The sequence below is a fragment of the Equus caballus genome, chromosome 7, assembly GCF_041296265.1.
Source record: "Equus caballus isolate H_3958 breed thoroughbred chromosome 7, TB-T2T, whole genome shotgun sequence".
NCBI lineage: Eukaryota > Metazoa > Chordata > Mammalia > Perissodactyla > Equidae > Equus > Equus caballus.
Window position 1 is genome coordinate 13,686,052 of NC_091690.1, and position 27,789 is coordinate 13,713,840.

The 27,789-nt window shown below is 34.3% G+C and overlaps 1 protein-coding gene across 4 annotated transcripts in view; it reads left to right on the top strand.

The window, feature by feature from the left end:
- Nucleotides 1-27,789, top strand: part of DYNC2H1 (dynein cytoplasmic 2 heavy chain 1) — a 292,362-nt gene that overhangs the window by 206,156 nt on the left and 58,417 nt on the right. For all 4 annotated transcript variants that reach the window (XM_023644714.2, XM_023644715.2, XM_023644716.2 and 1 more), the window contains one exon: nt 21,312-21,521. In XM_023644714.2, the coding sequence (XP_023500482.2) occupies nt 21,312-21,521 (210 nt within the window). The remainder of the gene's footprint in view (nt 1-21,311; nt 21,522-27,789) is intronic.

The window sequence follows — 27,789 nt, forward strand, 5'->3', positions numbered from 1 at the left end:
TGGCCCTGATCTCTGTTCTTCATACCAATTCCTATTGAAGTTACTATTCTTTATCCATCTTTTCTGAAACCAACCTTTGCTTATCTTTAAATTAATAACCAAATTTACATGAATTTTCATTTCTCTCCTTTAGCAGTTCATTCTTTATCTCCGTGTTTGATAATGTTCTTCTCAAGATTCAGTTTCTTGTAACAGTTTCCAACTTTTTTTAAATATGAAAGTGACTATTATGAATTTTCTAATGATTTTCTAGATCCATGTAATTCTTAAAATGTGTACACATATACAAGCATATATATTTTCATGTTTGTATATTATATAATATAGCTATTCTGAGAAGAATAGTGTAAAATTATTTTCAAAGTCTTCACTTAGAGAATAAGATAGAAAGTGAATGATTTGAATAGTTAACTAAGTTTATCCCTTACTAAATAACAAACCTATTGTAGAAGTGATCCTACTTATTACAAAGATCTCATCCTACATTTTAGAGACATTGTCTAAGTAGCTGTTGGAGACTTTTCTTCCCTCTGAAATATAAGTGAACTTGTTTGACCTAATTTCCAAGTTTGAATAAGACTGAAGCTCCTCCATGATTTTGTTAGCTTACTTCTTTATAATTTTCTGTCTTTGCTTCTGAATTTGCATTGTTCATGTTGTTTTTACCCTACATTAGATCTGGCCTTAAGGTGAAACTTCTGCCCCTATATTTCACAAAAATCCAGTCATATTATTTCGTAGTGTTGGGGAAGAAAAATATCTTTTTCTTTCTACCCTTTTAGTTTCTCAGCTGGGTCTCTGTTACAAAAGACAGGTTAACAAGAGAAAAGCACACAAACTTATTTAATATATTTTATTTGACATGAGAGCTTTCATAAGAAAATGAAGACCCAAAGAAGTGGTTAAACCCAAGCATTTTTATGCCAGGTTTGATGAAGAATGCAAAGTTGTGGGAAAATGTGATAGTACGAAAGGTGTATAAGTTAAGAGTAGTAACCTGGGGAAAACTTAGCAAGGCCTGTTCGTTCAGATTCCTCTCAGCCTCTCTCCATCTTCAGATATACCTTTCCTCTGGGGAGGGCACCTCTCCCATGAGGGTCTTATAACTTACCTCAAGGAAAGGTCAAAGGGTCCTTCCTGCACTTGCTGTTTCTCAGATTCCTTCAGTTTAAAACATGTAGTATGCCACAGTGTCATACTTTGGTGTAGCATGTCCTGAGTCCTGTCAGTAGTTTTAATGAACATCTGTGAAGTTGCAAGGGACAACTCACATTGCTGAGTATGTGGTCTTCTACTAACTCGCTTTCCTTTGGACTACATTCTCTTACATTTGGGCAGCTCCTAGAGTTGACTCTTCCAACTGTGAAGTTTCCAGAAATACGTAGTTTAGTCTTCCTTACCCTACCTGTTTATCTCCATCAGGCCCACCAGATTTTATTGTTGTCCCCACCCCCATCCACCTACTCTCTGCTAACACATACAGATACCTTCTCTGTGATTCTGAAGAGTTTTTTCCTATTATTAAATAAAGAAGACCAAAAGAAGTGACTTAAAATATATAAATTATTTACCTCCCAAGACACAACACAATATTAGAAACTCAAATTAATTCTCTGCCTCTCTTTTCACTTGGAGTACTGTTTTTTATAGTCCTTACTAGTCAATACAAATACCACTTTATCTCTATAGCTTTCCAGAGCTATGCCTTGCAAACTCTGGGGTAATAAAAGATGAGTAAGCAATTGCCCTATCCTTTAGAAGCTCACAAAACATTTAAAGTGTAGGTTCACAGAAATGGTACATGTAAGAAAGGATCACTCTAGCTCTAGTTTCATCTTTTGCTTATTACGTGAGCCTCTTTTTAGTAATCTCTTGAAAATTTACTTTCCTCGATTTCCAATTTGGTAGTTATTTCTTTGTACAAAGCAACATGAGTTAAATAATCTCTAATTGAAAAAGATTATAATTTTTCTTTCCCAAGATAAAACTCTTAGTTACTAAGTATTGTGCTTTAATTTTAATAGAAAGAACATATTTTAAGTATGAGATAATTTGCCATGGTACATAATGTCATTAGGACATAACTGTTTTTTCTTCCTGTTTAAGGATCAAGTAAATATGGTTTGTTAAAAGTTCTCACTAGATGGAATATTTATATCCTATTGGAGCTGGCTATTTCCCTTTTGGTGAATAGGTTGAAAAGAATTTGTTCAGAGACTCTCTGGAGAACTGTTTCTCCAAACCTGGTATGCAGCTGGTTTCACCTCTACAGCCGTTTCACTCGGTTACAGCCAACCTCTGTTCTGAATGGATGGTCCTTGTGTCTGCTGGTAGGGACCTAGCAGTTAAATGTTTTTAATGCTCACCACTGATCTAACATAATATGGTATAAGAATATGGCTTCTAGAGTCAGATTACTGGGTTCAAATCCTAGTTCTAGTGCTTACTAGCTGTGTAACTTAGGAAAACACTCAACTTCTCTGTGTCTCAATTCTCATCTATAAAATGGGGATAGTGATAGTGTTTGCCTCATAGCAGTCTCATAAGGATTAAATGAGTTAATACATGTAAAGCTTTTATAATAGTGCCTGGTATACTGGTATATGTGAGCATTCTCTGTTAACTATTCAGTTAACTTCTGTTGAAGGTATAGAGATTTATAATATGTGACCACTACCTCATTTGCCCCTTTTCTAAGCAAATTATTTTTATTACTTGTATAATTATATATTATTCAGTCACTCATTCAAAATATTTTAATTGAACACCTATTTTGTTTCAGTGGTTTTACGCTAGGGACTGTGTTGTGGGCAGAACAGTCATGGTACTTAACCCATGGAGTTTACAGTTAGTTTGTAAGAGATACGTTTAAAAAGTTAAACAAGTAAATAAGCAAAGAAATCTAGTATTAAAAATGATTGCAAATGCTGTAGAAGGGAGGGACAGGTGCTATTATAAAGAAAAAGAGAGAAGACCTATTTTGGCCTGGATAGTTAGGGAATATCTTGCTAGAGAAGTGAAATTGAATCTGAGAAGTGAGCAACAGGAAGATGCCAGCCAGACAAAATTGGAGGGGAAGACCATTCTAAGCGGAGAGGACAGCATGAACAAATTCTTCAAGAAGAGAGAAAGCGTGGCACATTCAATAAGCCTGAAAGGGAGTCAGTTAGGTTGGAGTACAGAGACTAAAGGACAGAATGGAATGAGATAAGGGGCATGATTAGGATAGAGTAAGGAGTTTGTATTTTATTCCAAGTGCAATGGGAAACCATGAAAGAGCTTTACCTGGTAGAGTAGCTATGATCCTGTTTACAGTTTCAAAAGATCCCTCTGGCTGTTGTGTAGAAATTAGTTTGGAGTGAGGTTCAAGAGGAAGTAAGGAGAACAATCAGAAGGCTTTTGCAGTAGTACAGGTAAAAGCTGAAGGTGGCTCAGATTATGGTAGTACAGCAGAAGGAGAGAAGTGTGTGGATTCAAGGTAGATATTGGAAGTATTACTGAAAGAATAGAAATATGGATTTGGATGTTGGGGTTAAAAAAAGGATATGTTGGTTTTCTGAATTTGGTGACTGGGTAGAGGTGGCACCATTTACTGACAGGGAAAACAGAGAGGAACAAATCCTGCAAGGGCCTGGATGGAATAAGCAGTGCTGCCTCAGAGATGATCAAGAGTTTAATTTTGTACATCTAATAGATAGTTGGATATACCAATGTGGAGCTCAAAATGGATGTTTGGACTAGTGGTATAAATTTGGAATGTATTAGCATCTAGGGAACATTTAAGTCATTAGAAAGCATTATATCATCTAAAGAGAGAGGACAGTGAGGGAGAGAAGAAAAAGGGCTCACTAATGAGCCCTGAGGAATCCAACATTTAGAGTTATTGTCTGGAAAGGAGTGATGAGACTATTAATGAGGGGAAACAAAAACAAAAAGTTGAACAAAGCAAGAACAGAGAAGACTGTGGTGTCACAGAAACCCTGAGGAGAGTCTTTCATTAGGAAAGGAATTGTTAAGTACACCAAAGTGCTTCTGAGAGGTTAAGCAAAATGAGGACAGAATTGATCATTGAATTTCAGAATAAAAATCATTGGTGACCTTGACCTTGATAAGAAAAATTTAGATGGAATGAGGAGCCTAGAAGTTAGGTTTGAAAGGCTAGCTAGAAATATGAGACAAGGAGAGAATATGTACAGACAGTTCTTTCTATAAACGTGCTACCAAGGAGAAGTAGATAAATAGAGTGATTGAGTTATGGGGCCCAGTATGTTTTTTCTTAAAGATGGGAAGTATTAGAGTGCTTTTAGGCTAGTAGGAAGGAAGTAGAGGAAGTAGTTGAAGATGCTGAAGAATTGAGCAAAGTTCTTAAAACTTTCAAGAAAATAGAAACAATGATTTTTGCTAAACAAGGGATCAGTGATAAATATAGAAACTTCATGAAACAATGATTTTTGCTAAACAAGGGATCAGTGATAAATATAGAAACTTCATGCCTCTTTTTTTTTCCTCCTTTTTTCCCCCAAATCTCCCCAGTACATAGTTGTATATTTTAGTTGTGGGTCCTTCTAGTTGTGGCATGTGGGATGCCGCTTCAACATGGCCTGACGAGCGATGCCATGTCCGCGCCCAGGATCCGAACCGGTGAAACCCTGGGCCGCCGAAGCGGAGTGTGTGAACTTAACCACTTGGCCATGGGCCCAGCCCTCTCTTGCCTCTTAAATATATTTTTTAAATACATATTTTTTAGAGATTTAGGATAACTTGGTATAACTACTTCTCTTAGTGTTAAACCATCTGAAGACTAGGCCTTGCCTTGCTTTTCTGTTCCTGCTACTGGCTACATAGAATTCTACTGTTTCAGCAATTAGTAGATTATTTGGTATGTGCATTTCTTTTTAATTATTAGCTCAAAAGGGATATATGAAGTATTCTTCCCACTCTTTACAACTATTTATATAGCCCCAGCTATTCCATTTCTCTCTTCTCAATGTCACACTTCAATCCAGTCAAGATGTAGCTCAAGGCCAATCTTCCTCACCCAGAAAAGTAAGAATAATAATATTTGTATTGAATAAGTATGTCATTATTTATCATTTGATTATACTCACGAGTATTAAAGAAAAAGTCATTTTGTTACGTAATTCCATTTTTAAAAGTCTAAAACATAAAAATTGGGCCTAGTCCCATGGCTTAGTGGTTAAGTTTGGCATGCTCCACTTCAGTGGCCTGGGTTCAGTTCCGGGGCACGGACCTACACCACCCATCAGCGGCCATGCTGTGGTGGCAACCTACGTACAAAATAGAGGAAGACTGGTATAGATGTTAGCTCAGGGCGAATCTTCCTCAAGCAAAAAGAGGAGGATTGGGGGCCGGCTTGGTAGTGTAGTGGTTAAGTTCGCACACTCCAGTTTGGTGGCTCAGGGTCCGTGAGTTTGGATCCCAAAGCAGACCTACACACCACTCATCAAGCCATGCTTTGGTGGCATCCCACATACAAAATGGAGGAAGACTGGTGCAAATGTTATCTCAGCGACAATCTTCCTCAAGCAAAAAGAGGAAGATTGACAACAGATGTTAGCTCAGAGCCAAGCTTCCTCACCAAAAAAAAAAAAACAAAGAGGAGGATTAGCAACAGATGTTAGCTGAGGCTGAATCTTCCTCAGGAAAAACAAAAGTCTAAAGCATAAAAGTAAAACTAATCCTCTTACATTCTTAGCACAACATTTAGGACCAGTATGAATGTACAAAACACAAATAATGAATTTTTTTCTCCTTTATATCTTGAGGAACAGTTGCTTTAATAGTATGTGAAGTTACTTTTTATATTTTCATAGGATGGAGGTAATTCTTCCCTGTTCTTTTCTTGCAGAGATGGGCATATGCAGTTTAGAAAGTTCTAACTTCATTAAAACTTAACACAAACTTTTTGTCTTTTAATTTTTATGAGCCAAATATGTATAATGGTCCATTTCAGTAATCCTATATCTCCAACTCCACCTCACCCTACTCGCACCAAATCTCTTCATTTCATACAAATATTAGAATATATTGATAAATTTATGAGCATTATTCCTTAGTAAGGTACGCCAAAAATCACTTTGCTTTTTAAGTTTTCATTGTGAGAACTAATAATATCTGTAAAGTTCCCTGCTTTCAGTTCTTTCACTGTGGGACTGGTTGCCTTACCTTCCTCTAATTAAGGAAAGGGCTCTCCTGTTTGTTTACAAAGAAATCTGTTCACTTAGTAAGTTAGTGGAGTTAAGCCCTTGGGAGACTAAGTAGCGAGAGATTCTCAGGCTACTGTGATGTCTAGGACTGCTTAGATATGTCAGATTTTTACTTTCAAGTGGAAGGCTAAAACCAAATAAATATAGTTTAAGCATTGCTTTTAATAGAGAAATAAACAGCATGTGAATCTATGAACTGTTTTCTCTCTGTTCTGAAATTTGTATCTCATTGAAATGAAAAGAATCAGTGGTATCTGGCTCAGAGGGAGTAAACTCTAATTTTAAGCCAATTCCAAAACAATATTTTAAAATGTTGTTCTTTGTGCAGTAACATTTCAGGGGATTTTTACATCTGAGAATATCTTTATTTCATCTTCACATTTAACTGATAAACTGATAGTATAGCTGAATCTTTTCCTTCAATGCTTAGAAAATATTACTTTTGTCTTTTTATTGAATAAGTTTGCTGTTAATCTAATTCTTGTTTCTTTATAAGTGATTTGGTTTTTTTCTTCTACAACATTCTATCTCTGATCTTCTTAAATTTCACCATAATATACATAGGTGTGGATTTTTGTTTTGTTTTGTTTTTTTGCATCTCTCCTGTTTGATTCTCTGAGAGCTTGCAATTCCAAAAGCCAGGCTTCCCACTTACACCTGTTTCAATCTATTCCCCCCACTAGCTGGACTGCATGCTATGTAATGTCAAGTACCCTGCTCTCTATGGCTGGTGCATGATATTGCTATTTTTAGCCCCGAAGTGGTGACATGGCAGGCAATGATTCATTCAGCACAATGTGAGAAGAAAAGTTTACACCTAAAAACGCTGCCTAGCCTGGCCCCAGCCATGGCACCCAGCCTTCTTCAGCTAAGTTACCACATCCTCCCACTTACAAACACCCAAATCCCTCTGTCTCCCAGATGTTTCCCATTCTTGTTGTGCCATCTTCTCGGTTCTCTATCTTCTTGTTTTATTGAAGACAGGATTTAGAAGTGGGAGACCGTTTGCCATTTTTCCAGAAACAAGCGTAACTTTTTACACTTCATTTTAACTCTTATTTGTAAGATAAATGTAGATTCTTTAAAAAGTTATCTTTTTATAGATAACTTTTTATATCTTTAAAAAGTTATACTTTCTCCAAATGATATTTCATGTCATCACATTAGTTTTTCTAAAGAAAATCTTTTTTTCACAGTGTGGCTCCATATCCAACCTTGCTTGTAAGCCTCTTTTGCAGTAAGGCAGAGCTCAATGTTTTATGAATAAACCATGGTAGATTCTGTCTGCCAGGACCTTCCAAATGCTGTGTCCTTCTCCTGATCTCCTAGTTACGCTAAACCAATAATGGCCAGATAAAGTCCCAGCATTTTTCAGAAGCTCTTCTCAACTGTTACTCATTTCCCTCTCCATGTTCCTATAGTCATAATTTATAACTTATATAATAAATTCTCATAAAAGTTGTATTTTAAATTAGACAAATGAAGATATGGCACGTAAGAATAGAAATTCTCTTAGTTGGGGAGAGTTTTTAAAATTTATACATGTAAATGTTTCAAATGAAACAACTTAAAGCCACATTCCTATTTTAGAGTTTTTCATAATTATTTTTATCAGGTTATGGTTAATTACTAGCTACACTTAGAATAATTACACTTAAGCAACAAAAATAAGTAAATTTTGATGAAATGTAAATAATAGTCATCTAGGTCCTAATCTAGCTAGATGACCTTAGCCGAATCACTTCTGAACTTTTTCCTGTGTAAAAAAGGAGTGCTAACCTGGTCTCCGCATTCATTTGTTCATTCACTCATTCATTCATCAAATATCTACTGAAATGCCTGCTGTATGCTAGGCATTATGCTAGGTGCTATGATTCATTAAGAGATGATAGCAGTGCACAAACATAGGTATTACTATGTTCTTTGGGAGGCTGGGGGAGGGAATGATTAATTCTGCTGAGAGGAAGTCAGGAGAGGTTACCTGAGTAAGGAATTCTCTAGATAAAAAAAGGTTACATGATGAGTAAGAAATTCTCTAGATTAAAAAAAAGAGAGAATGGTATTCTAGGGAGAGTGAAAAGTCTGCCATGTTTGTTATTCTTACCTGACTGGAGTGAAGAATGCTTAAAATAGAATGGCTGGACATAACAGCAAAACCTTTAGTAGGACCAAGTTGGAAAGGGTTTAGTGTCGCTTTATCCTGTAGGCAGTGGGGATGCAACAAAGCTAATAAGGGGATGGGAAGGTGATATGAAAAGATCTGTGTTTTGTAAAGGCCAAATTGATGGTGACGTAAACAGTGGCTTAGAATGAGATACAAGAGGCGTGGAAACCAAGTAAGAGGAAATTACAGTGTTCTGAGAGCAAGATGATGGGATCTTCATCGAGTATTATGCCAATGTGAATGTAGAGTAAGGGAAGAATCAAAGATATTTCAAAACTAGAATCAATCTTCGCTGGGCTATTGTATGTAAAAAATAGATGTGAACACAGTTTGCAAAACATAGACTCTTCATGTTTAAAGATTAAACGTTTTTTCATGGATTAAACATTTTTTATCATTTTTATTTCTTTAAAGATTTATAGATTTTTGAAAGGTAAGCATAACAAACCCTAGTGGTGCTGAGGATATCATATTCAAGATCTTTTATTAATGTAGGCTTTCATGCTTGAAGGTTAAGATTGTCTAAATTTTAGAGACCATATTAGTAATTATATCTTTTTCAGGAAAATATATAATGTATACAAATATATAATTATAACTTTTAATGTTACTTTGTGTTAACTGTTAATTCATATGTTATATCATCTTTTAAATAGTTCAGATGCATAATTTGGTAACATCTCATTTTTGTGACATTTTTCTTGGGATTTCTACTGAAATAGTAGTTTAAAAAACAATAATTTGAATAGCAAAATACTGAAAAGCAAAACACATAAAGAATTTAGTCTCATTTACTATTCTGCATGTATGCATTTGAAAGGTCAGTCATGCTTTAAAATTCACCCAGCAATTTTTAATACCTGGTTGATGATGATAACTGGTGAGAATTACTGACATTCTGACCAATTTACATTTCCCTTATATAGCTTGAGAACTCCCATTAATTCTCATTTAAATTACTTTGCGATAAGAGATACATGTAAAACTGTCTCTTTTAGGCTGATCGAATTTATTGAGAGAAAAATAAGCGATGGATTTTTTTGGTAAGCACTAATTGAACCAGTTGACCCAGTAACTATTATTTCTTTGTTCAGACGGGTAAGTAGATTTGTGTATCTGTCAGATTAAACTTGTAGATTCAGAATAGCTTAATTTCAAAAGATGCACTGAAATTTAATAAAATTAAAATCCAGAGTGCTAGAATAAACAATTAATAGAACTAGTATTTTTTATATTCTTCAACTAAAAATAGCTTTTAAATTGATTATTTCTTCCTCCCAGACTCTTGTCCAATTTTCTTTCTTTTATTTATTTATTTTTGCTGAGGAAGATATACCCTGATCTAACATCCATGCCAGTCTTCCTCTGTTTTTTAGTATGTGGGCTGCCGGCACAGCATGGCGACTAAATGACTGGTGTAGGTCCACACTCAGGAACTGAACCCTGGCCATTGAAGGAGAATGCACAGAACTTAACCACTAGGCCACCAGGACTGGCCCTCTTCTTTCCTTTTAATTAAGGTGAAATCATATAAAATATGATTACTATTTTCTGGTTTTAGGAAATTTAAGGTAGGGAACATATCTAGAATATATACCATTATTGGATAAAAGGATTTCTCATTTGGATATAGAGCTGTTTTTGTGCTTTTGAAAACTTCTGAAACTCAGCAAATATAATCCACGGTTTCAGCAAGTTCCAAGTGAAGATTTCTCTTGAAATTTAGTTTTTAGTAAAGCTTTAGCTACCACCACCCCCCTAAAAAAAACCTGATAAGTTTTATTTCTTTTGATAAGAAGAAATATATAATTTATAGTGACTTGCTTTTTACTTGTGGGATTCCAGTCAGCTAAGCACAAAACACAGCAGGTATTTCAACAGATGATATAATATAGGGAATTGGTTATACAAGTGTTAGAGGGCTGAGAAAAAGCAAAAAAGGAATAGTTGAATAACTGAGATATTTGCAGGAAGCAATACCTTCCCAGGTTTTAGGGGAACAAAGAGAAGAGTCTGAGGTAATCAAAACCTAGAAACTTAGAGAAAGGCCCCAGAGAGCTGGGGCTCAGACTCAGGACGGAGTGCTGCCTCCTCAGAAGTACTGTCTGTCTGAGGGGGTGCTGTGGCTGATTCTCGGGTCCTAAAATAAGCTGGATGCTGGAACCAGCTGCTGCTGCTAGGGGTTAAGGGCTGCTGCTGGGAGGATGCTAAGAAGAATCAAGCAACAGGAAAGATGAAGTTCCTTTTCTCCTATTCCTACTTTCCATTCTCCTCTAGAAATTCCATTTGTCAGAACCTAACAGGACAGCAGCTGGCAAAGGAGAACTTTAGTTTTCGGAGTCTCAGCCTCAGCATCACAAAGCTATACACAAAGAGAATAGAAAGAGGGGTTGATTTGGAGCTGAGAGATCTCTCCTCTCCAAGGATATGGTGTGCCTCTTCATTTGTACTTCCTTTGCTTTAGTCTCTTCTTTTTGCAACGTTCTGCTTCTTGATTTGGGGGTTTGATTCAGTAATTCCCCCTCACCTTTTTTTCCTTAATCTAAACACTGAAGGCTATATTACTATTTTAACTGTATCCTACACATTTTATATGTATATACAGTTTTCATTATTGCTCAGTTTCAAATATTTTCTAAATCCCATTATAATTTCATTTTCTGTAATCCAGTTTTTATTCATAAGTTGCTTTCTTGGTTACCTTTTAGTTATAGATTTCTATTATAACTATATTGTGATCAGAGAATGTGGTCTTATGACACAAATCTTTTGAAATTTATGACCAAATTACATCTGTTAGATCAAGTTTTTAAAATGTTTTGCTCATATTTTATATATAATGGTTTTTTACTATCAGTTTTTGAATTATACAAATTATATAATTATAGAAATGCTGCTTCTTCCTGATAATTTAAACTTTATCATTGTAAAGTAATTCTCTCATAGTGTTTTTCCTATTTTTCTTATGTTAATAAATCTCAGCTTTTTTTAGTTACTCTTTGCTAGATGTATCTTATTTCAGACTTTTACTCTCAATTTTTGAATCATTCTTTTTATGGATATATCTTATAAAGAGCCTATAGCTGGATTTTCTTTGGTCTTTCACTGGAACATTTAGTCTGTTTACATTAATTTGGATTACTTTGTATTATATCTTATGTTTTATATTTTTCCTACTTTTTTTTCATTCTTTCCTTGTCTTCCTTTGGATTGATTATTTTCTCTCATGTTTTTCTCTCTTAGTTTACAAATTAACACACGTTTTCTACCTTTTTAGTGGTATCCTAGATATTTTATTGTACATACATAGCTTATCAAAGTTAAACTAAATATGTTTACCTACCCGGCAAAGAATTCAAGAAGCTTGGGACATTATACCCAACTCCAACTTTATTTGCAATTATTGTTGTGTATTTCAGTCTTTTTTTATTGTTTGCATTTGATGCCTGTTTGGCTTTGCCCCACATTTATCACTTTCACTGTCCTTTATTCCTTCCTGCAGCTCAGGCATTTCCATCTGAGTCCACCTCACTTCTGCCTGAAGTACAGAAAGAGTTCTTTGGTGTTTTTATTTATCTGACAATGCCTTTAAATTATTCTCTGTTTTAAAATGTATAAAATTTTTCTATATTAACGGCTGTTGTCTCTCGTTATATTGAAGATGTAGTGAGAGATAATTCTACTCCCTCTGGTTTCTCTTGTTGCTATTGAGAAGTCAGTTTTTGTTCCTTTGATCTATCTTTTCTTTCTTGCTGCTTTTAAGATCTCTTTGCCTTGGTTTTCTGCACTTCTACTCTGATGAGATTCAGTGTGGATTTGTTTACTCTCTCTCTTTAATCCATCCATTCAATTCATTTTTAAATCTTACTTATCACTTGATGGGCTTTTTGAATTTTGATTGCTGCTGTTTATCAGTACTGGCAAGGTATTGGTTATTCAAATACTGACTCTGCTTTACTATTTCTCTCATCTGGAACTCTGATTAGATATATGTTAGACCTTTTCTCTCTATTCATCATGTGTCAACTTATTTCTCATATTTCCCATTTCATTTTTTTATGTAATGGCATTCTGGATAAATTCTACAGATCTGTCTTCCAGTTCATTCATTTGCTAGTATTTCAACTAAATCTGATCTAATATTAAAGTTTCACAGTTTAATTATATTTTTTCATTTTTAAAAGTTCTCTTGGTTTCTTTTCGAAATCTGCTTGTTGTTCACAACTTTCTATCATTTCTAGAAACATTAACATAATTGTTTTGTGTTCTGTATGTGATTATTCCAATACCTGAAGTCTTTGTGGATTTGTTTTGACAAATAGAAATGGCAAGTAATAGGATATATTGGAATATATGAGGAAGCCGTTTGGTGTAAACCTAATTCGGCCTGACTTTGTCTTTCCAAAAGGGCCTGACTGAGGCCGTTGAGCATGCATTGTATATCTGCTTTAGAGATTCCCTATGGCAAGAGCAAAAGGCCCTTGAGATAAAGGTGCAACTTCCCTCCCCCTCCCAACGTTGGCATCTCCTTAAAGATTAAGCATCTTTCTTTAGGCTGGGAACCGATTGCAGCGCTATCTGTGACCCCCCCCAGCCCGAGGCAACACACCTGCCATCCCGCGGCGTTCACTGAGACAGCAGACCTATCTGCCGTTTCCATCAATCGCTGTGCTGACAGAGCAGCCTCATGGCTATTCTAAAGGGACATTTCAATCATATGTGAAACATACTCTTTGAGGGTGTATAACCAACCTGTATACCCCCACTTCTTTGGAGTGCTCTGTTCCTTTGTGGAAAGACTCTCCCGGGTTATAATCCTAAAATTTAAGCTCAGAATAAACTCACCCAAATTTTCATTTATAGATTGGTTATGGATTATTTTCGTTGACAGTTTCTTCTCTACATTGTATATGATAACTTGATAGTAGTGCCTTATTTACTTGTATAGTATTTTGTGTTTATTAAATCCATGGGCTAGTAGTTATTTTGGTAACTTTACCTGTAGGAATTATTTGTGGTCTAGAATTAAAATGCATTCTACCATCCAATTTACAGTGTAGGTTTAGGGTTAGGTTTCGGTCAGGTCAGGATCATGCTTCTTTCAAATAACTTTGAGATACCAGTAGTCTGGAAACCATATAAGTTAAATATCTTCTTGAAGTTTATTGCAACCTCAAGGTAGTGGTGCATAGAACTACCACTAAATTTCTGATTGTGACAATTATTTTTGAGGAGAGATCCCCACACATAGTCTCCCCCCTCCAATTAGTACCAAATTTTAACATATGCAGTTTTCTTTGTAGCCCTTGGGCAGAAGGGCAGTTTATTTCTATTTCACCATTCTACTAGCAGTGTGGTCATTTGGGGTTTCAGTTTTTTGCAGGTATTCTTTTAACCTCTCCACCTTGAGCAGATAGTGGACTTTATCTCTGGTCTCCAGGCCTGTGTCCATGACTTCTAAAATTCAGGTTCACCAGCATCAGGGAACTTGAATGGCTTGCTTGCCATTCTCTCACCCTTAATGTGGAGAAATAAAAACCTTTCTGGATTTCTTAGGATTCCCGTAAGAAGCCGCAGTCTTATGTGACTCTTCACATCATGAGAATTAGCTTTGTAACCATTTGTCTAGTTAATTGCTCAGATCAGAAACAATAATGAAACTTCTATTATCTCTCTAAGAGGGCCAAAAGTTACAGCCTTGACTAAGTTCCTGTTAAGCCCCAGGGTGCTAGAGAGACTAGAGTGTTATCTCCCTAGGTATTTACATGTTAAAAGGGATAAAGCATCTCTAGATCACTTGGCTCCTGGAGAGATTTTATTTACACACCACAGTGTTGGTTAGAATTCAAACCCATTAGTATCCTAGAACATCCTCTTTGGAGGGGAAGAGGACAGTTGTCTCCTTCCTCTTTAGAAGTAGAGAATAACCGCTTCTCCCATCCCTTGTATTCCGCACCTGTGGAGTATCTGGCTACTTGCTTAGGATAATTGATCTAGGCCTCATCTGGTCACCCCAAAGGTAAGGCCTAGGACAACGGGGTAGGGGCAACACACATTATTTACCGTGAGGTAATTGATAAATAATCTATCTCTAATCTAGAATACCTTGTGTTCACACACAGGATGAAATTAATGAATATGAAGAGTAAAACCCCAAAACTTAGTGTTTGAATAATTATTTCTTACTTTCTTCTCAGCTTGTGGTTGCATTTGGGTATATTTAAGAAGATGCTTTAACTTATTCAACGTATTTAATTGTTTTCAGCAGTATCTAGTTCTGCTAAAAACAGAAGTGGAAATTCTCTACTTCTTATTTCGAGCAATTATAAAATAAGTTCTGTGTGTCTCTTAAGTTATTATGCTTTGTTTGTAGACTCTTTTTCTGTTAAGTAATGATATTGTGCAGTGTTGGAATTTTTTTTAATTTTCTCATTGAATCTGTACACTGATTGTTGAAATGCTGTTACTTTTAGCCTTAAAGTTATAAACCAGTTTTCTCACTCTATTACAATAGTTGGGCTCTTCTCAAACTTTAAAACAACACACACACACACACACACACACACAAGAACATTTTGTGCTGTCTTATTGTCTTTCTAAGAGTCACATAAGCATAGCAAAAGGCATTCCATTGTCATGGAAAAATATACCTTAGGAGGTCATGGAAGAAAAGATAAGCTATTCATTTTAGGTCCATTTTGAACAAAATGTCCTTCTATTATTTCCTCCAAACAGGTACAAATTCTCAAATTCTGTGACATTCTTTATCATTCTTCATAATCCACTCTTCTCTATCACTTTTTTTATCTTGCTGAAACTGATAAAATGTAACAAAATAACTTCACATAGAAATGCATGATGTGCCTGGCACATAGTCACTACTCTAGAATGTTAGTCACTCTTCCCCTTAAATATCACGGTCTCTATTAGGTCTCTTAATGTGAGATTGTGTTATCATTCTATTATTCTACTAAATTACCTCTTTTCCTGATAGCTTCACACAGCAGCAGTATCATTTCTCTGGCCAAGTTGTGTAACAGATAGCCTATTAAAGATACTTTCCTAGAAACAAATATGGTTTTATTAATATGCCGTTTTTGTATTAATTACTGAGTTTTGAAAAAAATTTGTCATTTTGTTTTACATACTCAAGTTATATAGGAATAATGGCTTTCTGTCAGAGAATGAAAGGATACAGACAAAGCTAAAGGTCCTCTTGACAGTGATGTCTGAGAATCCTATACCTCTCTCCCTAGGGGTAACTACTGGGTTTAGTGTTTATTAATATCATAGTATTATAAATAAAAGCCATGAAATTCTCAAGGCATATAAAATTAGCAAATTTATATTTAAAACAAAAGCTCCTTTCTACTAGCATTCCCTAGCTGCTTCTCGATTTTTCTTTTAAAAAGATGTAACAGCTTATGACATCAACTTCAGTGCATCAACTCAAAATACCCCCCTCCTCTATCTTTCAGCCTTGGCTTTACTTACCCTACTAGCCACCAGCAATTTTGCCTTCTATTTTAATTCTTCAACATTTCTGATTTAAACAATTTATTGGGTAGTTAGCACACATTTGTCCTGGTTGAGCTCTGCTTGCTCAATTAAGTAGTATACCTTTAATTCTAACTAAATTATATGAAATGAGCATTAAAACATGACTGCTTTGGTTTTCTTTGATCCACCTGATAACCTGATATGAAAAGGAATAGTTGTCGCCAGGTTTAGGAATCTAAGCTATACATATAATATATATGTGTATATATATATATATATAATTATGTACATATACATATAATGTATGTATTATATACGTGCAATTATAATATTATATAAATATATTCTGAAAGATCCGATGCACTGAAACTGATAGGATATGTATCTGTGTGTATGTATACATGTATGTGTACACATACACACATACACACACGCATATGCCGTGCTCTCCTCTGTGTTGGCACCATTTTTCATACAGCCTCTCTCTTTATTGTCACAAAATGACTACACCTGTTCTCTACCTTATGCTCTCTTAGGTTCCAGTGAAAAGGAACACATCTCTTTATCAGAAAACCCAGCACAATTCTTACCATGTTTCATTATCTCTGTTTGGTCGTGTGCTATCCCTGAGCCAATCGCCATGGTCAGGAGAAGGCTCTAATTAGTTAAGCTTTATTAAGTCACATGCTAATTTGTGGAATTGAGTTGAGTCAACTCCACCAGAAACGTAAGGACTAAGACTTGGGAAAGGTTGTTTCTTCCCCAGAGAGATATTAGGAAATGATTTTCTAAAGAAGAATGAAGGGTTACTGGAGGGCAAAAGTAAAATTTCTACCACATGAAAATGAAGATATTACCACCTTTTCTATAGCCCTTATAGAGCCATCCCACTTTTGTTTGTTTCTATATCTGATTTTCTCTTTTGCTTTCTAAAACGATTGTGGGTTGAGTCTTTTAATGTCTTCCTCTGTATCATAGAAAATGTATCTTGGACAAAGACATGATCATATGACAAGGAAAAAAAATACCTCTGTCCAGTTGCTGATTACTGTTTTATAAGCCATGGGTAAATATACACATAGAGACTGTAACTCGTGTCTTGTTATTTCATTGAATTGCAGATCTGGAAAGGACTCTAATGTTATCTAGACCAGTATATGAATCTCCATAGCATTTTGAATAAATAATAAGCTGAGAGGTTGGCAAACTACAGCTTATGGGCCAAATCTGACCTGCCACCAGTTACTGTAAAGACAATTTTATCGAAACCCAGCCACACCTATTTGTTTATATACTGCCCGTGGCTTCTTTTGCACTACAACAGCAGTTGAGTAGTTATGACAGAGATGTTATGGCCCACAAACCCTGACATATTTACTGTCTGGACTAACACAGAAAAACTTGCTAACCTCTGGTCTAGTCATTGCTTAAATTTCCCTTGGTGACAGAAGGTCTCTCTCTTCCTAAGAGAGAACCATTTCCTGAAAGCTCTAATTATTAACATAAGAAAAATAATACTTCCATGTGTCATCCATTTTATGTAAATACATTTTAATGTATCCCACTTAGGAAATTATTTCAGTTAAAACACAAAAATCTTGGATTCATACCTAAATTGCACCAAATTAGACTAATTTTTCTTACCCAAAAGATATTCCTTGCCTAATAATTGGGTTTGTTGTTGTTGTTGTTGTTTTTATGGAGGTAACAGTGGTTTATAACAGTATATACATTTCAGGTGTACATCATTATATTTGGACTTCTGTATAGACTACATTGTGTTCACCCCCAAAATCTAGTTGCCATCCATCACCATACAAATGTCTCCCTTTATTGCTTTTGCCCTCTTCTCACCTCTCTTCCCCTCTGGTAACCACCAATCTATTCCCTGGGTCTGTATGTGTGTTTGTTGTTGTTTTTATCTTTCACATATAAGTGAAATCATACAGTATTGCACTTTCTCCATTTGACTTATTTTGCTTAATATAATGCCCTCAAGTTCCATCCACGTTGTCGCAAATGGCAGGATTCTATATTTTTTTTATGATGGGGTAATATTCCATTGTATCTATATAATACCACATCTTCTGTATCCTTTCTTCCGTCTTTGGGCATTTAGGTTGTTTCCAAGTCTTGGCTATTGTGAATAATGCTTCAGTGAACATAGAGGGGCATATATATTTTTGAATTAGTGTTTTTGTGTTCTTTGGATAAGTATCCAGAAGTGGAATAGCTGGATCATATGGTATTTTTATTTGCAGTTTTTTGAGAGATCTCCATGCTGTTTTCTGTATTGGCTGCACCAATTTATGTTTCCACTAGCGGTGTATCAAGATTCTCTTTTCTCTGCATTATCTCCAATGCTTATTTCTTGTCTTTTTAATAATAGTCATTCTGATAGGTGTGAGGTGATATCTCATTGTGATTTCATTTTGCATTTCCCTAATAATTAGTGATGTTGAACATCTTTTCATGTTCCTGTTGGCCATCTGTATATCTTCTTTGGAAAAATGTCTGTTTAGATCCTCTTCCCATTTTTTACTCGGGTTGTTTGTTTTGTTATTGTTGAGTTGCATGAGTTCTTTATATATTTTGGATATTAATCCTTTATTGGATATATGATTTGCAAATATCTTCTCCCAAATGATAGGTTGTCTTTTTGTTTTGTTGATGATTTCCTTTGCTATGCAGAAGCTTCTTAGTTTGACATATGGTTAAGTTTTAAAATATACATAACCTTTTTCCCCTAGCAGCTCCAAAATCAAATAATGATTTTCTCTGAATTCTCTTAGCTTTTTAATAAAAAGATGAACTTTAAAATGTCAAAGCCATTCTTTGAATGTACACAGTTCAGTCAATTGTATTCACTCATAAAAGAAGCTTTTCTTATAATAATCGACTAAATATATGACTATCATCCTTTGATAGATTCACCAAAAATCATCCTATATAGATGTTGTAATTTACTCTTGGTGATTTTAGCTATATTTGAATTATAAATAATAATTTGAGATCTTTTAGTCTTAAGATTATATAACACTCTAACATGTTACTACTGCTATAAATCTTTCCTACACTTCATTCTTTTAGAATGTATAAAGCATATTTATTTTTAGAGTTAGAGTTATCTTACTCTTTTTTTTTTTTTAAAGATTAGCACCTGAGCTAACAACTAATGCCAGTCTTCTTTTTTTTTTTCCTGCTTTTTCTCCCCCAAATACTCCCAGTACATAGTTGTATATTTTTTAGTTGTGGGTCCCTCTAGTTGTGTAACATTTTATTAACGTTTTGTGAAGGCTTGTAGGAAATATGTTATAATATATATTACAGTACACTTTGCTATCTTCTGCTATATTTTTTCCCCTCATTAATTTATCACAGCTTATATTCTGCAGCTTGCCTTACTATTCTTCATTTTTTCTTCACAATGTTTTTTCGTCTTTCATTAGTCAAATACTTTTTGAGACCTTACTGTATGCTATTTTTCCCTCTGTTCTTTTGTTCTTATAGCTGAACTTATAGCATTTTACTTGATAGTCTCCAGATCAACACTGTGTGATAGAAATATAATGTGAAACTGAAATGCAAGCCATATATGTAATTTTAAATTTTCTAGTAGGCACATTTAAATAAGTACAAAGAAATAGGTGAAATAAATTTTAATAATATATTTTATTTAACCTGATATATCCAAAATACTAGCATTTCAACATGTGATCAATATAAAAAATTATTACTGTGATATTTTACATCTGTTTTTCATATCGAGACTTTGAAATCCAATGTATGTTTTATACTTGCTGCACATCTCTAGACCATAGTGCTTACTTGAACTCTCTTTGAATTTTAAGTATTCTTGATCACTACTCTTCTAAATAAACCTTTTTAAAAGTTCAGTACAATAAGCTTTCTATTTTCTTGGATTGTAGATAGATGGAATATTGCTTGAATGATCTAAGATTGAGTGTTCCTGTATAAAGTAACAGTGCAAACTGCAAATTTGTCACATCAACTTAATAAAATGGTTAAAATCCACAAAATCTACTTTAAATAAACTAAGTCATTTTCTAATCTTGCTTAGTATCAGATTGATAAATATTTAAATATCATATATTATTCACTTCCAGGACTGTTATTTTAACAGACGGAATTATGGAAAGTCTACAATGCAAATTTTATGTCAGTTTTATTACTTAGTTGATTTAGGTTAGAGATGTGTTTAGTATTATTTATTCCATGCTCTGGCTCAAATGGTTAATTCTATTTCAATCTCAGGGTAATAATTTTAATTAATTTTTGATGTTATAGTTTTTTTCTTTTCTAGATTTGGTTTTGAGTTTATGACCAATTATTTATTTAAGTATGTACATTTATATGTATATGTCTCAAAAATGATTTCAGCAGCTTTAATATTTTAAATATAGCAATAATAGAAATAAAAATGCCTAAATTTGAGCTCATAGCCTAAATCTGTCTTCAGGAATGATCTTATGCCAATAAAATTTATTTAACGGTGATTTGTTTAATGGTAATAGTCATGCTAGATCATCATATTATTTAATTATTTATCATGCTAAATAGATGAAAAAGAATCAATGCTCTTGTAGAATATAAGAATGTGACAACCATTAGAACAAAGAGAAGGGATCCTTAACGAGGATTGTAAGCAGCGTATATAAAGAAAATTAGGATAATGGATAGTAGGTAAGAGAAAGGACTTCCGAAATTTATCTCTTGACAATTCTTTGACACTTTTAGAGTACTATTGAAGGTGAATTTTTGTCTTCTTAACCACATAAGCTGTTTAGAAATAACCAAAATTCCTTGAGTTTTTGTTAATAATTTGATATATGTAATTTATATGAAATTTGATAAAATTTCGTATATCAGAGCCTCTGTTAAAAGTATAGATGTAGAAATAAATACTTAGATATAATATTCACTAGTCTTTAGTACAAGATTTTCAGTGTGGTTTTCTAATATATATATATATATATATATACAAGTAATTTTCAAATTGGATTAAATGTCTGTTCACATTTTATTTCAAAGCCATAATTTCTTTTGCTATCTTTATATTGATAGAGTTGTAGTGTAGCTGTTCTGCTCTCTTTGCATTGGCCTATATGGTGCCATTCTTTCCATTTTTCCTACTATATTGGCTACTGCTTCTCAGTGTGGTTACCCTTTCTTAATTCCCACCTGCTATTCTCATTTCCCACCCCACACCACTTTAAATGTTGGTGAACTCCAGAATTCCCTTCTTCTGTAATTACAAATTTAATACATTTGGCCATTCATAAATCAAGAGTATTTTAAAACAGGATAGAACAATAAAAGGTTTTAATAACTCTTGAAGTATTTTACTATATCAGTGGTTTTTGTTACTTTTCAGTAAATGTGACGTGTTATTCTTTTAGAATTCAAACCTGATTCATCAGAAAGTGTCTCCTCCTAATGATCGACAAGGATCTCCTATAGTATCATTCATCGTTCTTGAACAATTTAATGCCATTCGCTTAGTACAAAGTGTTCACCAATCTCTTGCTGCTCTCAGCAAAGTCATCAGAGGAACTACATTATTGAGTTCAGAAGTACAGAAATTGGCAAGTGCTTTGTTAAACCAAAAGGTAAGCCAGTACTAAATATTTGTGTTTCTATTTCATTACTAAAAGTGACTCTTTAAACATGTATACATTTGTCAGAAGTCTTACAGTTAATCATAATAGAAAACCCAAGTTAAACTAGCTTTAGCCTTATAGGGATTAATTGGCTGATGTACCTGAAGGATCCAATGGTAGCTAGCATTAAGTCAGCTTGATGCAGGAGCTTAAAGTTGTCATTAGGATGTCAGCTTCTGTTATTTATCTATCTATCTAGTCATATTGTGTGTGTGAGTGTGTGTGTATAAACACATGCATATGCATACACATACACACATCCTCCATGTTGAGTTCACTTTTGGGCAGATCCTCTATACATGGTGATATCCTAGCAACCTGAGTCTTATATCCTCTGATTTACGAGTCCAACAGAAAAAGCATCTGTTTCCTGGTAACTCAAGCAATCTTGGCATTAGCTTTGATCCAAACTGATTGGCTTGTGTTTTAAGCCTAGTTCCATACTAGTTCTGTGGGCAGAGTATGTAAAACTCTCGTTGGCTAAGACTTCAGTCAAATTCCTATCCCAGGAGCTGGGGATGGATTCAGCTCCATCAGTAACACATATACTGCAAGTAGGGGAAGGATAGTTACCCTGTAGAAAATCAGGGTACTTTTAGAAGAAAGGGTAATCAATACATCTCGTACTGAATAATTGGATCATTTTAAAAGATAGCAAAATCCATGTATTCTCGATCTGTTGGATAGAAACAAAAAATATGGAATATCTTCCATAGATTAACTTTAGCTATTTGGAGAATATAAACCTTGCAGAACTTGGGATCTGGAAAAAATTTCACTAGAATCTATAGGAATTTAGAAGAAAAGTCTTTGTTTTTTCCTGCTGTTTCTCCTCAATATGGAGAAACATCTCATAGTCAGCCTTAAAGTCTTCTCTGTTTGAATATAAAAAATAGGCTTCCTAGAACTTCGTAGATCTTACTGATTAACATAAAAAAGATTTCTGTCTTATTCAGTTCAGGCTGCTCTAACAAATTATAGACTGGGTGGCTTAAATAGCAAATATTTATTTCACACAATTCTGGAGGCTGGAAACTTCAAGATCAAGTCACCAGGAGATCTGGTGTCTGGTGAGGCCCACTTCCTGGTTTGCTGATGGTTGTCTTCTTGCTGTGTCCTCACATGGCAGAGAGGAGAAAGGAAGCAAGCTCTCTCCTGTTTTCTTTTGAGAGCACTAATCCTATTATGAGGGCTATTATGAGGTAATTATCTCCCTAAAGCCTCATCTCCAAATATCATCACAGCAGGGGTTAGGGTTTCAACATGTGAATTTGGGGGGACACAAAGTTTCAGTCCATCACAATATCCAATTCTTTTCCACATATACAAAAAGACCTTCTCCCACAACCTATGTTCCTTTCCCTTTCCCTTGAAAAAAATCAGCTTTGCACTGTTTACTGAATTTAAATAGTTTTTCCTTTATGTACAAATTACTATCCTGTTAATCAACAGGATTGTCAAAATACTGTATTACTGTATTATACTACAAATTGTAATTAATTTGTCTTTAATTTGAAGTAGGTATATCAATCTTGAAAGCTCTTTGACACAATGAAGGAACCAATGGAAAAGGATCTAAGAGCTCTGAAGAACTTTACATTAATTAACTCGTTTAATCACCACATTAGCACAAGATGGTGCTACTATTATCCCCATTTTACTGAGAGTAACCTGAGACAGAGGAGTGTTAAGTAACTTAACCACAGTCACACAGTGAATATGATACTGAACCTCTTAATCTCAGGTTCCTATGCCTGATGCGCGCAGTAAGCCAAACACTGAGACATGGTGCTTGGAGATGGAGAAAGGTTTATTTGAATTGGCCAAAAGGAGAAGGTGGGAGGATGAGTCTTCTCAAATCCTCCTTAACAAGAGAAGAAGGCAGGGGGTTTTGTAGGGCTGAGGAGTGTGGCAGTAAGAGTTTCAGAGAAACAACCAAAGGGATAATCCCTGTTTTTTTCACTCCTAATAAGCCTCTGGGCAATCTGACTTCTGGGCATCGATGGAGGCTGGGGGCTGGTTATCTGGTGATCCTTGAAGGCATTCTCTTTCATCTGTAAAACAAACTCATAAATCCTTGTGACCCTTGAGTTACCCCTGAGGTTAAACAGGAAAACAGCATATTGACGAAATTAACTTCTTTTCATAACAAGGTGGAAAGGTAATCTTATCGAATATTTACAGGTACCGGCTTCAAGTAGTGACAGAGTCAGGATTTGAACCTAGGCAGGTCTCGTTGCCATAATAAATGTAAATGATTTAAATTTATTTATCAAAAGATAAGTACTCATGAGAGTGTATTTTTTACTGTTCTGTTTTACACAAGTCACGTTCTTATACTTGCTGTTTAAGGGCAAAATATATGATATAGACTAATTTACAGTTGAATTAAGACTAGAAGGAGAATAGCAATAATATAAGAACATGGTATACAATGAAGTGTCGTAAAATTAAGGTAAGATCAGATTTTGAGGTCTTTAAGCCAAAAAAAGGAGTTTGGATTCAATGCTGTAGACATTAAGAATATTTTTATGTAAAAATAATGCCTCAAAATGACCAAGAGTGTGGCCTCTGGAATAAATCTGCCTGTTTGAATCCTCTTCTACCACTTAGTAGCTGTGTGACCTTGGGCAGGTCGCTTAAACCTCTCTAAACTTTACTTTTCTCATCTGTAAAATGAGAATAATAAAGGTACCAACTTCATGAGATTGTTGTGAGAATTAAATTAAATCATGGATAAGGTGCTTGCCTCGTAACCAGCACTTTATAAATATTAGTCTTTTTTAAATCATTACTTTAGGAGAATTTCATAATGTAAAGAACAGCTTTTAGAACATTTCTCTGGTAACATTGTGCAAAACGAATTTATAGAAGTAGGGATACCATGTGGGTTACTGTTTATTCATCTCAGTAAGAGGTGGCTAGGCTGTAGGATAGGGTAGTTCAAGAGGATTCTATGTGGTATTAATGAGAAATATGAGAGGCAATTGGCAAATGTGGTCTTTTGTTTTGCTTCTACTATTAATTGAAATTATTAAAGGGTGAAGCATAAACACTTGAAAAAATGAACAATTTAACTTTACATCATTTTTTATGATTGTAATATAATGTGGCTTACATTAGATCATACTGAAGGACAACAAAGAACTAAATGAGCTTTATTATATGAAACACTTTCCTTGATTAAGACCAAAGGATATTTTAGAAAAGGGGTCCTAGATTTTTAATTCTTTATAACATTTCTTTCTCTTCTATTGACCCATTAAGATCTGCTAAGTATTTCTGTATTTAATATAGCAACAGGACCTGATGACTTATTTCTTAATTAAAATGTGTTTATGTAGGATGTAGACAATCGCATTATTAATTTATTAAATTAAGTATTCTGCATTACACTTTGAATTAAGAAATACAGCCTTTGAAATATCACTATTTTTGAGATATTTTTATAATTGGATGAAAATGAATTTGTTAAAATTCTTTCAGAGGATGAAAAATGTTTTGCAAAGCACATTTAAATTGTTTCACAGACAGTGTTTGGAAATATTTCAGGGTGTTCAATGAAATTCAGATGAGACTAGGCTGACTTTCACTAAGGGAAAATCAGTAAAATAGTTTCTGGCATTTACTTTCTAATGAATTTTACCAAAAATTGTGAATTTAGTACTATCCCATTTATTTCAGGGTGAAAACTTGATTTTTTATTACATTTGAATGTGACAGGTTCTGTATTATGTGATATGATTTAATGTAATTTAGTGCTTGACATTTTCTTTACTGTGTCTGACATGATTGCAGTAGGAATTTTCCTAGAGAGAATTATGACTCTTTTATTTCCTTGACAGTTTCTGGTGATCTGAAACTTTCTTTGTAAAAAGTCACAGTACTTGTAATTTGTTAAAATACTGTTATTCTTGTATTACATATTAGGACATAAGCATTAAATCATAATTTAAAAGATACAACAAAAATTAAAAAGATACAACTCTAAAGTGCTTCGTCTTTCTTGCTAAGAGAATTAAGGGAACTAAGAGAATTATAGTTTTGTAGAAATTAATAGATTGTATTGCTTTTTTAAAAAATTATTTTAATAATACTCTTGTAAAGCCAACGTATGTATTGGCTATACATTTCAATTTATCCTAATGTTTTGGGTAGTAATACTAATGGCTTTCTAGTTTTTTAAATTGGGGAATCCCTCAACAATATAGCAAAATTGCTAGTGGATCCTAAGTCTTTTTAAAAGTTTCTGAACAACTGGTTTTTAGCCTTTTTTGGATCACTGACGTCTTTGAAAATTGAAGGAAAGAGATGCACTCTCTTAAAATATGCATATATATATATATATATCTATATACATATACTTACAGAATTTTATTTTATAACTTCAGGACATGTAAGAGTTAAGCTCTCCTCTGCTATACAGGTTTTTCCTTTCATTCCTTTCTCTACCATGGCCTTCTTTATAGCAGTGTTTCTCAAAGTGGCCTCCAGACCAGTAGCATCAGCATCGACTGACAGCTTGGTAGAAGTATGAATTCTTGGGCCCCACTCCAGACTACTGAATCAGAAATTCTAAGTGTATTACCCTGCAATTAGTGTTTTATCAAGCCCTGGAGATGGTTCTGATGCATGGTAAGGTTTGAGAAACGCTGTTCTGTAGTCAGAACTCCCGTCAAAAAGGACATTAGCACCTGCCACATCACCTTTCTGCCATCTCTTGCTCCTCTTTGTCCACATCTGTGATCACCTCCATCATTGATCTTCAAGTCTTTGGGGGGAAAGAAAAGATGCTAATTCTTATAAAATCGTTGAGGACTCCATTTTTTCTTAAAGATTCTCTTTTTAAAATTTGTTTATGTAGCTTCATGCAAATAATCACTTAGGAAAGTCATACCCAAACTCTTTTACCAAATGATAATTATTAATGTTGAATAATTTGTGTTTTTCCATTAGAATAAAGTAATAGCTTATGTTTTTATATAACACTTTACCAGTTATAGAGCACTTTTGTAGCCCTTATCCAATTTACTGTTCTCATCATCCCCCGTTTACTTAGATTAGAAAACTAAAACTAAAAGGAGTTGCTATCCTGGTAAAGTGTCAGAACCCATACTGCAATCTTGATGTCATGTTCCCTAGATCAGCGTTCTTTCCATTTCCTCTCTCATTGAATATTTTGTTAATTTGATAATGCAGCTAAGTGGTAGTCATTGTTATAATAGATAGTTATCAGCTTTGTGTTGACTGAACTCCACATGCTCCTCTCCAAAGGCCTACCAAATACTGCAATGTAACTCTCCCACCGCCTCATCTCTAGCTTGACTTAGGATCAGAATTTGATTGTATAGACTTATAAATCAATTCCTACTGATCTATGTAAGAACAAAGAGAATATCAATATATAGAAATCAGTTGTATTTCTATACAATAGCAATAAGTGCTATCTTATAGCATTTATAATATCCAAAATGAAATTGTCAGCAATTCCATTTATAATAGCATTGAAAAGAATAAATACATGAGAATACATATAACAAAAAAAGAGCAAGACTTGTACACTGAAAGCGGCATAACAGCCTTGAAAGAAATTAAAGAAGATTAAAATAAATAAAAAGTTATCCTTTGTTCATGGAGAAATAGAAAACTGACTACATGGGTACAGAATATTTTTAGAGGGGGATGAAAATGTTCTGGAATTAGATAGTGGTTATGGTTGTACAACCTTGTGAAACTACTAAAACTCCTAAATTGTGTACTTAGAATGGGTGAATTTTATGGCATGTGAATTATATCTCAATAAAAAAAGAAGTTTTTAAAAATCATAATGAAACAGTACTGCACACCCACTAGAATGGCTTAAATTAAAATGACAAATCGTATTAAGTGTTGACATGGATGAGAAACAGCAGGAACTCTCATATACTGCTGATAGTTTGGCTTTTTCTTAAAATGTTAAATATCCACTTAGCATATTAGCCCACTATACCACTCATGGTGTTTACCTAAGAGAAGTGAAAGCATATGTCCATGCAAATATTTATGAATGTTCATAGAAGCTTTATTTTTAATAATCTAAAACTGGAAACAACCCAGATTCCAACAGATTAAATGATAAATTCCGATGTCTCCATAAAATAGAAAGCTAATCAGCAATAAAAAGAATGAATACTGATTTATGTAACAACATGAATGAATCCAGTGTTGTGCTAGCAAA